Raw genomic sequence first — 13,891 nt, forward strand, 5'->3', positions numbered from 1 at the left:
TACTCATTACTTATCGGAGTGTCATTTCTATCTTTTCCAGCACTCGGTTAAAACAATTGGATGGGGACCTTATCCTATGTTGGGTCCCTAATGTAATTAAATACACATTATATATTTTTAAAAGAATGTCTCTATATAATTCTTATTTACCTGCCAAACATTTGATGAATGCCTACCATGTATACTGGGTATCGTGCTAGTAGTTCCAAACAGAGAAATAAATGAGATAGCTCCTAATCTCAAGGGTCTCACAATCTAGTCAAATATATAGAAATTAAATTAAAAAGTGAAATAAGTTCAAAACAAAAACATATACAATGTAAAAAAGTATCACAGAGGAAGAAGGAATTAATTCTCCTTATGTATACAGTGTCAGGGAAGTTTCTTAGAGTAAATGACATCTGAAATGTCTGTTTTTTGTTGTTGTTGTTTTTTGTTTTTTTTTTGAGATGGAGTTTCGCTCTTGTTGCCCAGGCTGGAGTGCAATGGTACAATCTTGGCTCACCGCAACCTCCGCCTCCTAGGTTCAAGCGATTCTCCTGCCTCAGCCTCCGGAGTAGATGGGATTATAGGCATGTGCCACCATGCCTGGCTAATTTTTCTTCTTGTTGTATTTTTAGTAGAGGCAGGGCTTCTCCATGTTGGCTAGGCTGGTCTCGAACTCCCGACCTCAGGTGATCCACCTGCCTCGGCCTCCCAAAGTACTGGGATTACAGGCGTGAACCACTGCGCCTGACTGAAATGTCTTTTTAAAGGTGAAGAGGACTCTGTCTGGTTGATGGGGTACAGCAGTAGGGAGGAAGGGGTATTTTGGGTAGAGAAGATAAGAAGATAATATGATTCCTTGTGTCACAAGCAACCAGCCTGATGCATTTGGAAATTACAACCTGGTACTACCTGAGCATGAAATGGAAGAGAGATGACCAGTTGGAGTTGTGGTTAGAGTCATGTCCTTTGTAGGGACATGGATGAAACTGGAAAGCATCATTCTCAGCAAACTATTGCAAGGACAAAAAACCAAACACTGCATGTTCTCATTCATAGGTGGGAATTGAACAATGAGAACACTTGGACACAGGAAGGGGAACATCACACACCGGGGCCTGTTGTGGGGTGGGGGGAGGCGGGAGAGATAGCATTAGGAGATATACCTAATGCTAAATGATGAGTTAACGGGTGCAGCACACCAACATGGCACATGTATACATATGTAACAAAACCTGCACGTTGTGCACATGTACCCTAAAACTTAAAGTATAATAATAATAAAATAAAATAAAAAAAAGAAAAGAGAAAGAATACATTTAGGAAAAACAAAATAAGAAAAAAACAAAAAAAACCAAAAAAATCTGTTTACTCAAATTGTGCAGATATCTTTCTGTACACAATAGTTCACTTATCTAAAGGTTTTAATATAAAATAGTATTTTTGAATTATAGAGAAGAAAAACGGTGGATCAGGATGACAGGCAGTAGAATTGGACATGAAAAATAAAGGTAGGAGGCCACATCAACAATCCAGATCAGATTGAATCTTGACCTTAGAGTGAATTAATTTCTTTAAGGGGTCACTCAACTAATTTAAGCACCTAGATTTTAACCTAGATTGACTAATATTTGAATGAGTCTCCGTTTCAAAATAGTCTATTATGTCCTGTCCCTAAATACCAATACGGCTTGTATTCTCTCAGGTCTTGTCTCTTTTTCAGCAGGGCTATTCCAACCTTGCCAACTGTGATTCTGACACTGCAGTTATTTTTTGCTATCTACTCTTTCTTCACTTGACAGATTCCCAAAGGATGTATTATGTTCCTTAAGTAACTGTCTAGTTTTCTGTCACAGAATCAGTGATAGCTTTTTTTTTTTTTTTTTCGAGATGGTGTCTTGCTCTGTCGTCCAGGCTAGAGGGCAGTGGCGTGATCTCACTGCAACCTCCGCCTCCCAGGTTCAAGCAATTCTCCTGCCTCAACCTCCTGAGTAGCTGGGATTACAGGCATGTGCCACCACATCCAGCTAATTTTTATATTTTTAGTCAAGATGGGGTTTCACCATGTTGGCCTGGCTGGTCTCAAACTCCTGACCTCACGATCCCCTGGCCCGGGCCTCTCAAAGTGCTGGGATTACAGGCATGAGCCACCGCGCCAGGCAGTGACAGCTTTCTTAGGTATGGCTTTCTGAAATGGCTGATGTGATGAAATCTTTTACTGTTTGTGTAAGCTCTAGCAATGGCTGCTATCATTATACTCATCAAGCCTATAGTACTATACTAGTATTGCAGAGTGGTTCGCCATCTTTTGCATGACTTTTTGCATAAATATTTCCAGAAAATACAGAATCATAAGCATAGCTAAAAGCCCCGAAGTAATAGTTGCAAAAACTTCTAAGGATGCTTACAGATACTTCTGAGTTGAAAAAATATAACCTGTGGTTCACCTTCTAAGAGCAAACATTTCTTGATGTAAGAGAGCCATCAGAAACTTTTACATGCTCACAAAAATGTCAAATTATTTAGGAGTTTCATGTTTATATTGGGTGAGAAATTATTTTCAGATCTTCTTTAAAAATAAGGTAGATTTTTCTTTACTTGGAATATCCAGCTAATCCTGCCTGAAAATCAAGGAATGTGATAATTGTCCATATACTATTTCTCAGAAATTATAACAAAAATACAATTTGAAGTGTGAATGTATATAAATAAAGAGGTAGTAGTAATTGTTTTATTGTACAGAAATACAAATCTATACAAATAGGTAAATCTATTCTCAAAGCATGGTAGCCCTAAGGTCATCTTTCCATGGGTCAAAACCTAGTTGTTCTTCTCTTTACACATCTGTATATGGTACTTTTAGAATTGTCTTGCTGAAAACCCTCTAAGTGGCAAGTCAAGTTGGTGTAGAAAGAGGTCTGTGTCCCCTGTTTATGTTCTAATTGTCTCTTTCAGATGAAATACTCTATTCAGATTTCATGGAAATCTTCAGGAAACATGTTTTACTTGAACTCTTCCTGAAAACCTTCTAAGTGGCAAGTCAAATTGGTGTAGAAAGAGGTCTGTGTCCCCTGTTTATGTTCTGATTGTCTCCTTCAGATGAAATACTCTCTTTATTCAGATGCTACAGTGTTTCATGAAAATCTTCAGGGAACATCTTTTACTTGAACTCTTCCCTAATAATACAGCAGTCTTAATTAATCCACCATTGTCTAAGAATTTATCATTGTAACATGTGCTTTATAATTAGGTACTTCATTGTATAGTATTTTATAATTTTCACTGATTATTTGAGAGTGTCAGTCTTATCCACAGTGATTCTATTAACTTCTCAATTACTCTCAAAGACTTGAATTAAGAAAATCACTAGCACTTCACACTGGTAAATTTCAACAAGTTTTCCATGTTTTGGAACAATCATTCATTCATGAATTCATTGAATAGATATTTACTGGGCTCCTAAAATGTGACACACACTGTTTTAGGCAATGGTAATATAGCAGTAAACAAAAGAACAACAAAAAATTCAGGGCATCACTGAATTTTAATTCTAGTAAGGAGATTCCAGACAATAGATAAATAATTTAAATACACAGTGGGTCAGTTTTTCATATAAGAAAAAAAAAGAAAGAGTAAAATGTGCTTCTATTGAATAATAATATCAGTATCTTATTTTTAAATAGGGTGGTCTGGGAATGCTTCGTTGACAGTACATTTAAGAAAAGGCCTGAAGGTGATAGGGAAATGAGCATTGCAGATATTTGTGGAGGAGAGTTCTGGTCAAATGAACAGAGACAAGGCTACTGAGATATTGTCATGGAGCTCTAAAGGCACCAAATTTCTTAGGAAAGTAATATTTACATGTGACCAAGATATTTTTCTGGTGGTCTTTCACAAAACAGATCCTTATTTCCCAGGATGTCAAGCCAATCTTATCTAGCTTCTTTTGGTCCTATCTGGTTATCACTTCTTAGGAAAACCTTCCCTAACTACAAAGATTGGATTGCATCCTTCTCTAGGCATGCCCTTCATGTTGAATGCATCTTCACACAAAATTGCTTATTTAATCATCTACAATTACTTGTTTAATGGGCAACCCACTTGAACGTAAACTTCAGAAGGGCAGGATCTGTTTTGTTCATGCCTGCATTCCTGTCTCCTCGGCACTAAATATAACCAAATAAATAACCAAAGCACTACTTGTGCAGATATGGTGCACACACAGGAAGTTTAACTGACTATCTTAATGATGAAGGGGTCCTATTTTATATCCTCATTGTACCTAGACATAACCCTTTTTGACTGATCCTTGCTAATAAAAGGGAGAGCTGAGTTCATTTAGAAAGAAATGAAGATTTAATGAATGAACAAGGATGCGAGAGACTCTCTGAAGCTCTAAGTCACTCCCATAAATACTCAGGAGAAAATATAATCAACCTGAATATCAACATCAGCATCATCATCAACAAAAACACCAGATATACAAGTCTGTCCAGAAATACAACAAAAACTACTAAATTCCTATTATTTATTAGGCATTGCTCTAGATGTTTGGGACACATTAGTGACCAAAACAAAGAAAAATTCTTCCTGTTATGAATTGGAGTTTACATTCTCAGTTAGGAGAAAATATACCATAACCATAGGAAATAGGTAAAGTATACAATATTGTGAGGATGGTTAGTGCTAGGGGAAAAAACTGAAGCCCAGTAAGGGAAATTAAGAGTATATTTTCAAATAGGGTGAACAGGTAGGCCTTGTTATGCAGGTGATATTTGACACATGTTGAGAAAAAATGTTACTCTGAGAATGAGAGAGGTCAGCTTTGTGAGGGCAGTAAACTATTCTAGAAAAGATTACATCACATGTCTGAATGCAGAGGGAAACAAGACTTGAACGAGTCAAGCACATTAGTAAGAGGAGGAGAGACAGGATGTCTGTCTTCGACTTAAAATTTAGGATTTAACTTTACAAGAGCATTAAACTACAGTTGCAACAAAATCAAAGAAAAAGTTATTTTAGATTATTTGCTAAGAGAAGATATTAAAGCACATTTTCAGTTAAAAAATTCCAGGTATTTTATGATGAGAGAAAAATCTTACCATTTTTACTGATGTCGAGTTCTTTAAGATTAACTAAACTAGCAATAGTGGTTGGCAGATTTGAAAGGTCGTTATCAGGAATACTTAGTTTTCGTAGAGCTTGACAGTTGAACAATTGCTGTAATAGAAAATAATCATTAATTAGATCTCAATTTGGTTAAATTCATTCATAAACTCAGTAACAAAATTAAAGTCACCATGTTTATATACGTAGTAGTAAAAGAGCCAGTTATAAAAGCCTCACTTTCCTCCATACTCATCTTCTCAATTGTTTCTGAATGGCTTCACGTTCTATTCCCATGGTAGTGCCTCTATTTTTGGCTACCCAGACTCAAACCCAAGATATTCTATTTTGCCCCTTCTTTTACCACTCACATTCAATTTACCACTGAATCCCCCACTGACTGCTTTTTCTTTTAAGTAACTTCTGGAGTTGTCCCTTCTTTTCTATTCTGACAGCTACCAGGATTACCTCAGTTCTCTTTTTCTGTGACCACATTAGATTTCATGAGGTATTATTTTAATGTAATCACATTGAACAGTTGTTTATCGAATATGCAAAAACTGCAATAAACTGGAATACTTGAGTTCACATTTCTTTTGTGCTCCCTCCCCCAACTGCTTCATAAATATTTGGTGCATGAGACATTTAACCTCTGATATTTGGTGAAAAAAATCACTCGTAATTGCTTCATTTCTGCCATCAGTCCAAAGTATTAGGTGGGAACGAGCCAAGTGTTAAAGTAATAGCTGTGAAATCCAGCATGCTTATATTCACTGGTTGAGGTAGATGCTTCTTTAAAATGTGAATTATTGAGCTTTACTCAAATAGGTCCTGTAAGGGGGTCAACAATCTGCATTTTTAACAAGCACACCAGTGATCTGGAAACTTTGATATAGGTGTTTGCAGTATCATCTTTTGAGAAACAATAAATTAGATGGTTTAGCTCTGTCCAATTCATCTTGCCTCCTGCCAGATATGAACATCTGGGACAGAATTTTTGATTCATTTCTGGAAGAATTATCTTAATGAGATCTTTTCTGTTTGACATTTCTAATTCTGTTTTGCTGAATTTCCGCAGATGAAGTCTGGTATCCATGACTATGAAACTGGCCTACAGTACATTTAACTACCATTTGTTCTCCCATGTAATTCGTTATTTATAGGCAAAAACAATGTAGCACATGGTCATTATGTCTTAACTCATTAGCCTTTAAAAAATAAATTGGGCTGGTTGTTACTTAATATGAAATATGCAGTTTCTTACTTTGGGTCATGTTTGGTGCCTTACAAAGACTATTCGTAACACTTCCTGTAGTGTAGAATTAATTGTCAATATCTTAGATATAAATGTTGTTATTTCTTTGTATGAAACCTCAAAAAGAGAACTCAGATGCATACTTTGATGGATAGTTTCTACTATTAATTTTCCTTCTAAATAAATAGGAAAACAGATGCCTACACTCCTGGTATAAGTTAATTTATACTTATTCCAGTCTCTATCATTCTGTTACAACTATTACATCTATATCTGCATACAGTGTGGTCAGTTACAGATTCATAGATTTAAAAAAAGCAATTGTCTTATGACTGATTTCGGTAAGATTTACTAACAACTCTCTAGTCTGATCACTATTATATAACCATTTCAAGCCATGTTCAGGCTAATGATTTTCAAAACACAATTTGTTTGTTTTATAAATTTTGCTCATCATCCCAACTAAATTCTGAAGTGAGCTCAAGAATTAATAGTCCCAGTATTCTTTTTCAACTTTAAATGAAGTCACATCAGAAAGAAAAGACACAGAAACTTCTGAACAGCCTGTAACAAAAGAATCCAAGATCTCCTTGGTGGAGAAGCTAAGAATATGGTATGTGGAATCAGATTGAAGTGTGTTCAACCTCCACCCATCTATTTACTAGGTGTGCAATCTTGGGCAAATTACGTAATATCTTTGAACTCATCAGTTTCCTTGCCTATAAAATGAGAACAATACATTACCTAACTTGAAGAGTTGTTGAGAGAGTTATTTGAGTTAATAGATTCATCAGTTCTAAGTCACACATATTTTCACATATTAACATCTTTGATATTTGGAATGCACCCTGCAGTCAGGAGTAAGTTATGATTTTTAAGGAGTCTTTTTTTCTTCCTTAATGGTACTACAATATTGATGTGTCTTATAATCAATGGCCTTGAATATTTGATGAAATAAGGTACTTGTGAAAATGTAAGACGTTGTTTGTCACACAGTAAAGCATGAAAACTGTAAGCCGTTATTAATATTTATGTACCAGATACAGAGGCACACCTATATAATAATTTATTTTTTACTTTTCTAGATGATGGAGGCAGGAATCATGGCTGATCCATCTTGGTATCAACCTGTTTCTTCTTTCTATACACCAAAGTGACTGGTACAGTGTATCGTACATAGTATATACTGAAGAAATATTTTTGAAATTCTGCATAGATAATTAAAAGGGAAGTAAAGAGAGTGCTATATTCCAGCTAAGAGTGGTAGTTCACTGGATTGGGAACTTCAACAGGTAAACAGTCTCAGTGGAATCTAAGTTTCAAATATAAAACAGTGAACTTCTTAATATAACTATGAAGAATACAAATTGGCAAAGAAATTAAGGCATTTTAACAGCTCTTTCAAGATTCAAAAGCTTTGAATTAAAATGAGGAATGATTATAAAATACATGTAATTCTTCAATATAGTAGAATACGGCAAATATAATTGATAGCTATTATAATTAGAGTAAAACTGTTAGTGGTCATGGTAAACTCAATGATTCTCAAAGACTTGAATTGAATTAAAGGCATGGTTATCCTGTCTTCATTTGCTAATGGTATTTTACATTTCAAAAACAGTAAAATTGTTTCAAGTCTTAAAATATTTGGGTACTAAAGTGTTCTTTTTTCTTGGGCTAAAGGAAGCAATTTAACTCTGAAGAAATTGGTTTGAGAAGACTATACAATATAAATTACTGACACCAAAGTAAACATTTAGAACTGAAACACAGTAGTTAGATGTCTTCTCTGAGAGCTGACAAAAAGAAAAAAGCCTCAAAAGTTGAAAATAAAAATACATTTGGAGCTAAAAATGTATATTCCAAAATATTTCATTCATTCATTCATTCATTCATTCATTCGTTCATGAAAAACCATTTATTGATACTTGCTACAAGCTAGACACTATGCTAAGTGCAGGGGAAACAACTATACTTGAGCCCAGATTCTTTATACTTTAATATTCAGACATTAATATATTTTCATATTCAGGCATTAATGTGCTTTATTATTCAGACATTTAAGTTTTAATTAATTTAATTGAAATTTATGTTGGGGTAAATATCAGTTGTAATGAAAATGCACAGGTAGGATATCTGTACCAGATTTTATTGTTGATGGTGCTGGAGTTGATTTATGGAAATGTCTCTAGGAAAGGTGTGAAAAAATGGACATGAGAGAGCAATCAGAAGATAGCCAGATGAAGGCTAAAGAGGCAATAATGTCACACCTTTGTTGAAACATCTAAAGATAATCTCAACTCAAAGAATATGTAGCTCAAGCTAGTTTCAGATATTTGCTTGATAACATGAGGATACTTGAATCTTGGAGTGAATGGTATGAGCCTACAATATCTATACACATCTAAAATATATTTATTGAATACCTATTATGTGCTATGATTTGTCTTCAGCACTAAAGATAAAGGTATGAAAAGAAATCAACTTCTGTTTCAGAAGTATGGTGAACTAAATATTTAAAGAGTAATCTTTTGGTACAGCAAAACTAAACACCCTCACACTCACCCACTGCTTTATTGTATAAAATGAGCTCTGATTGTAATTTGAGGCAATTATTTGAATTCCAGAATAACAAGAAAAATAACACATAGACTTACATGAGTCTGGATTTAGCTTTTGTTCTGGTGGAGTCTGTTGGTCCTTGATGGGTTAAGCCTGAGTTACAGATATTGCAAGTGGAAGGATAGAAGACTGCTTGGAGTCTGAACAGAGTGGGAGATTGGCTTAGAGACCACCCCCAGTGAGTGAACTAGAAAAAAACTGGGTCTGCAAAGGGATTTAGCAGGGGATACATGTATTTCTCAGCCTTGGCTTTGAGTGAAGAGTGAAAAAGGAAGAAAAGAAGGAAGGGAGGAAGGAAGGAGGAAAGAAGGAAGGAAGGCAGGCAGGAGGGATGGAGGGAGGGGGAAGAAGGAATAAAGAAAAGAAAAAGAATGAAGAAAGGGAGTGATACAGTTTGGCTGTGTCCCCACCCAAATCTCATCCTGTGGCTCCCACAATTCTCACATATTGTGGGAGGGACCTGGTGGGAGGTAATTGAATCATGGGGGCAAGTCTTTTAAGTTGGCTGCAGAAATTTGCATAAATAATGAGGAGCTGAAGTTAGTCACCAAAGCAATGGGGAAAGTGTCTTCAGGGCATGTTGGAGACCTTTGCAGCAGCCTCTCCCACCACAGGCCTAGGGCCCCGTGCTATGTGCGGAAAGGGGCCAACATAGAGCTCAGGCCATGGCTTCAGAGGGTGCAAGCCCCAAGCCTTGGCAGCTTCCACTTGGTGTTGAGCCTGCAAGTACACAGAAGTCCAAAATTAGGGTTTGTGAACCTCTGAGTAGATTTCAGAAAATGTATGGAAATGCCTGGATACCCAGGCAGACGTTTGCTGCAGGGGCAGGGCCCTCATGGAGAATCTCTGCGAGGGCAGTGCAGAGGGGAAATGTGGGGTCGGAGCTCCCACACAGTCCCTCCTTGGGCACCCCCTAGTGGAGCTGTGAGAAGAGGGCCATCATCCCCCAGACCCCAGAATGGTAGATCCACTGAGAGCTTGCACCATGTGCCTGGAAAAGCTGCAGACACTCTATGACAGCCCACGAAAGCAGCTGGGAGGGGGGCTGTACCCTGCGAGGCCACAAGTGCAGAGCTGCCCAAGGCTGTGGGAGCCCACCTCTTGCAACAGCGTGACCTGGATGTGAGACATGGAGTCAAAGGAGATCATTTTGGAGCTTTAAGATTTTGGACTTGCGTGGGGCCTGTGGCCCCTTTGTTTTGGCCAATTTCTTCTATTTGGAATGGCTGTATTTACCCAGTGCCTGTACTCCCATTGTATCTAGGAAGTAACTAACTTGCTTTTGATTTTACAGGCCCATAGGTGGAAGGGACTTGTCTTGTCTCAGATGAGACTTTGTACTGTGGACTTTTGAGTTAATGCTGAAATGAGTTAAGACTTTGAGGGACTGTTGGGGAGGCATGATTGGTTTTGAAATGTGAGTACGTAAGATCTGGGAGAGTACAGGGGCAGAATGATATGGTTTGGCTGTATCCCCACCCAAATCTCATCTTGTAGCTCCCATAATTCCCACGTGTTGTTAGAGGGACCCAGTGGGAAGTAATTAAATCATAGTCTTTCCTGTGTTGTTTTTGTGATTGAATAAATCTCACAAGATCTGATGGTTTTAAAAAGGGGAGTTTCCCTGCACAAGCTCTTCTCTTGTCTGCCAGCATGTGAGATGTGCCTTTTACCTTCCACCATGATCGTGAGGACTCCCCAGCCATGTAGAACCATAAGTCCAACAAACCTCTTTCTTTTGTAAATTGCCCAGTCATGGGTATGTCTTTATCAGCAGTATGAAAATAGACTAATACAGGGAGGAAGGGAAAGAAGAAAAAATAAGAAGGATGAAAAAGAAGAAAACAAGGAAAGGAAGGGAAAGAATGGAGGACAGAAAGGAATAGCAAAGGAATGAAGGGAGAGAGGGAAGGAAAGGAAGAAGGAAGAAAAAATAATAAAAAGACAGAGAGAGAGAGACCAAAAAAAGTCTTCTAAGAATTGCCAACCACAAGACTGACCTCTCTTGTGTTAGAGACTGGAATTCACAGTATTTATGGGGCTTCTTTAAACCCACTTGAGAGTTATAGGTGGTCCTGTGTTAGTATTGCCCCAAGTGCCAGGTAGAAGCATACACAAGTCTCCTCTAAAGAACTCAGCTTTAAATTTAGGCCTTTGTCTCACAGATAACACTGCAAAAAACATAACATCATTTTAAAAAAATCACTAAATATATAATAAAATAATTGACTTGAGTGAGATGTTACAGAAAAACAAAGAATCAAGCCTGCAAATGGTGGATATAATGGAATTATGAAACTTAAAATGTAAAATAAATGCACTTAATATGTTTAAAGAAATAAAAGTAGGATTTAAAAGACTGCTTAAATGACATGGAAGACACGGTAAGAAGGTCTTTTTGGAATTTTGGGAAACCGTAGAAAATAAAATGAGTGAGGTAGTGGAGGAATTTCAGAATTGTTGGAAGGCACTCATATTCAGATTATTATTATATTATATTACAAACATTTTCAGATTTTTTTGATTGTTTGGGAGGAAGGCAAAGATACTGATTAATTTTAGATCAAAGTTAAATATTCAAGTTAAGTTAAAGTGGTATGTTTACATTTCTAGAATAACAAATGAAAAAATAGAAATAAAGTGTATGATTTCTAGTTGATAGAGACAAAATAAATGGAATGAGATAAAGAAGTGGAAAAGACTTTGATAAATACAATGAAAAAAGACTCAGAAGTAGCAACGCAGATAAAAATACAGAATAGAGTGAAATACATTAATACAAATGCATCAATGATTGCCTTCAGTAAAAATGGATTAATTTCTCCAATTAAGAAACAGACTGTCAGAGTGGATTAAAATTAAAAACAAGCAATCTCTATGTTGTTTAACAGTGGTGCACCCAAAACTTGATGCAAAGTTGTAAAACTGTCAAAATTAACTAAAAGAAAGTTTACACAGCAATACTGATTTAAGGCAAAATACATTACTAGACAGAGAGTGATCATATAACGATAATCACTTCAGTTTACCAGGAATGTATAACAATTATAAATGTACCTTGTATAGTAGCATTAATATATTTAAAGGAACATTTGATGGACCTTCAAGGAGATATTATAAAACTGTTATCATAGCAGGATATTTAACACATTTTTCAATAATTGACTAAAAAACAGACAAAAATACAAAAAGCTATACAAGAACTAATGGCTACAATTAATGAGCTTGTTCTACAGGACACATATAGAACACTGAGCTCAACTACTACACAGTATTTTTTAAAAATGCATATAAAAATTTACAGTTGATCATGTGCTAGACATAAAGGAAGTCTCAGCAAACACCAGAGAATTCATAACAAAAAGACCACTTTCTTGGTCAATAATGCAATTAAGTTAAAAATTTGTAACTGAAAAATAACTTTAAAAACATTTATATTGTGTTCTATACTTACAAACTAAAATTTAATAACTCATGCACCAAAGAATAAATGATAATGGAGATTACAAAACAATTAAATAATAAAATGTTACATAATAGAAATGCCACGATATAGCCAGAATAATAGGTAGTAAATGTGTAGCCTTAAATGCTTACATTAGAGAAGACAAAAGGCTGAAAATGAATGAGTTAAGCATGCGACTTAAGAAAATTAACAACAAAAGGCAACAGAATAAACCCAAAGGATGTAGAAGGGAGACAACAGTTAAGAAACAAGCCCTTCACAACAATCTATGGAACAAGGAGGACACAGGAACTGAAGCAAGCATCAAACTGTGAGCTCCTCAAGGAGAGGAACCATGTCTTTTGTGAGTCATTGTATTTATTTTATTATCGTTTGTCTCTTTTAAAATGTCTTATTGTGAAATACACAGACCCAAGAGTGTATGTAATATGTATTTTTTAACTATAATAAAACTAAGACCCATATTTCTCAATCCAGTTGAAGAAAGTTCACCTATGCTCCTCTCTATCATATCCATTTGTCTTCTACCCACCACCACTGAGAGGCAACCAATTTCTTGAATTTTATTTTACTAATTCCCTCGCTTCTGTTTATGCTTTTACAACAGGTTTAATAATCTTAAAATTATATATTGTTTGGATTTGTGTGTTTATCTTTATATGAATGGAGTAATACTGTATATTTCCACCTGCAACTTTCCTTTTTCATTTGATATTGTGTTATTAATAGTATTCAATGTTAATGTACAAAATGTATTCATTCACTTTCACTGCTTTATGTTTCATATAACACGACTTTCTTATATGTTCTATTGTTCATGGCTTTTGGGCTCTTTCTCATTTTTTTCTAACATGAGCAATGCTGCTAAGAATATTCTAATATACATCTGCTAGTGCACATACACAAAAGTTGAAGAATAAAATTATTTATTTTTCTTCTAAATGTTTTAATGCTTTGATTTGACCTATCTGAAATTTATTTTTGAGAATGATGTGAAGTAAGGATTTATTCTTTTCCCCTTATAGATGACCAGTTATTCCAGCATCTTTTTTTTTTTTTTTTTTGAGATGGGGAGTCTAGCTCTGTCGTCCAGGCTGGAGTGCAGTGGCGTGATCTCGGCTCACTGCAACCTCCTCCTCCCAGGTTCAAGCAATTCTCCAGCCTCAGCCTCCCGGGTAGCTGGGATTACAGACGCTCGCCACCACACCTGGCTAATTTTTTGTATTTTTAGTAGAGACAGGGTTCCGCCATGTTGCTGCTCTTGAACTCCTGACCTCAGGTGATCTGCCTGCCTCGGCCTCCCAAAGTGCTGGGAATATAGTTGTGAGCCACTGTGCCCGGCCTCCAGAATCATTTTTTAAAACTTCATTATTTCTCCACTGGTTTGCAAGACAACCTTTTTGTATATCCGATTTCCACTTAAGTGTGAGTTAGTTTCTGGACTTTCTATTTCTAGC

General features: G+C 36.2%; 1 protein-coding gene across 3 annotated transcripts in view; it reads right to left on the reverse strand.

The window, feature by feature from the left end:
• The window catches only part of LRRC7 (leucine rich repeat containing 7), a 570,226-nt gene that overhangs the window by 338,869 nt on the left and 217,466 nt on the right, over positions 1-13,891 (reverse strand). For all 3 annotated transcript variants that reach the window (XM_063697691.1, XM_031004477.3, XM_031004470.3), the window contains exon 4: positions 5,088-5,205. In XM_063697691.1, coding sequence (XP_063553761.1) covers positions 5,088-5,205 — 118 coding nt within the window. The remainder of the gene's footprint in view (positions 1-5,087; positions 5,206-13,891) is intronic.

Source organism: Gorilla gorilla, chromosome 1 (genome assembly GCF_029281585.2).
Source record: "Gorilla gorilla gorilla isolate KB3781 chromosome 1, NHGRI_mGorGor1-v2.1_pri, whole genome shotgun sequence".
Taxonomy (NCBI): Eukaryota; Metazoa; Chordata; class Mammalia; order Primates; family Hominidae; genus Gorilla; species Gorilla gorilla.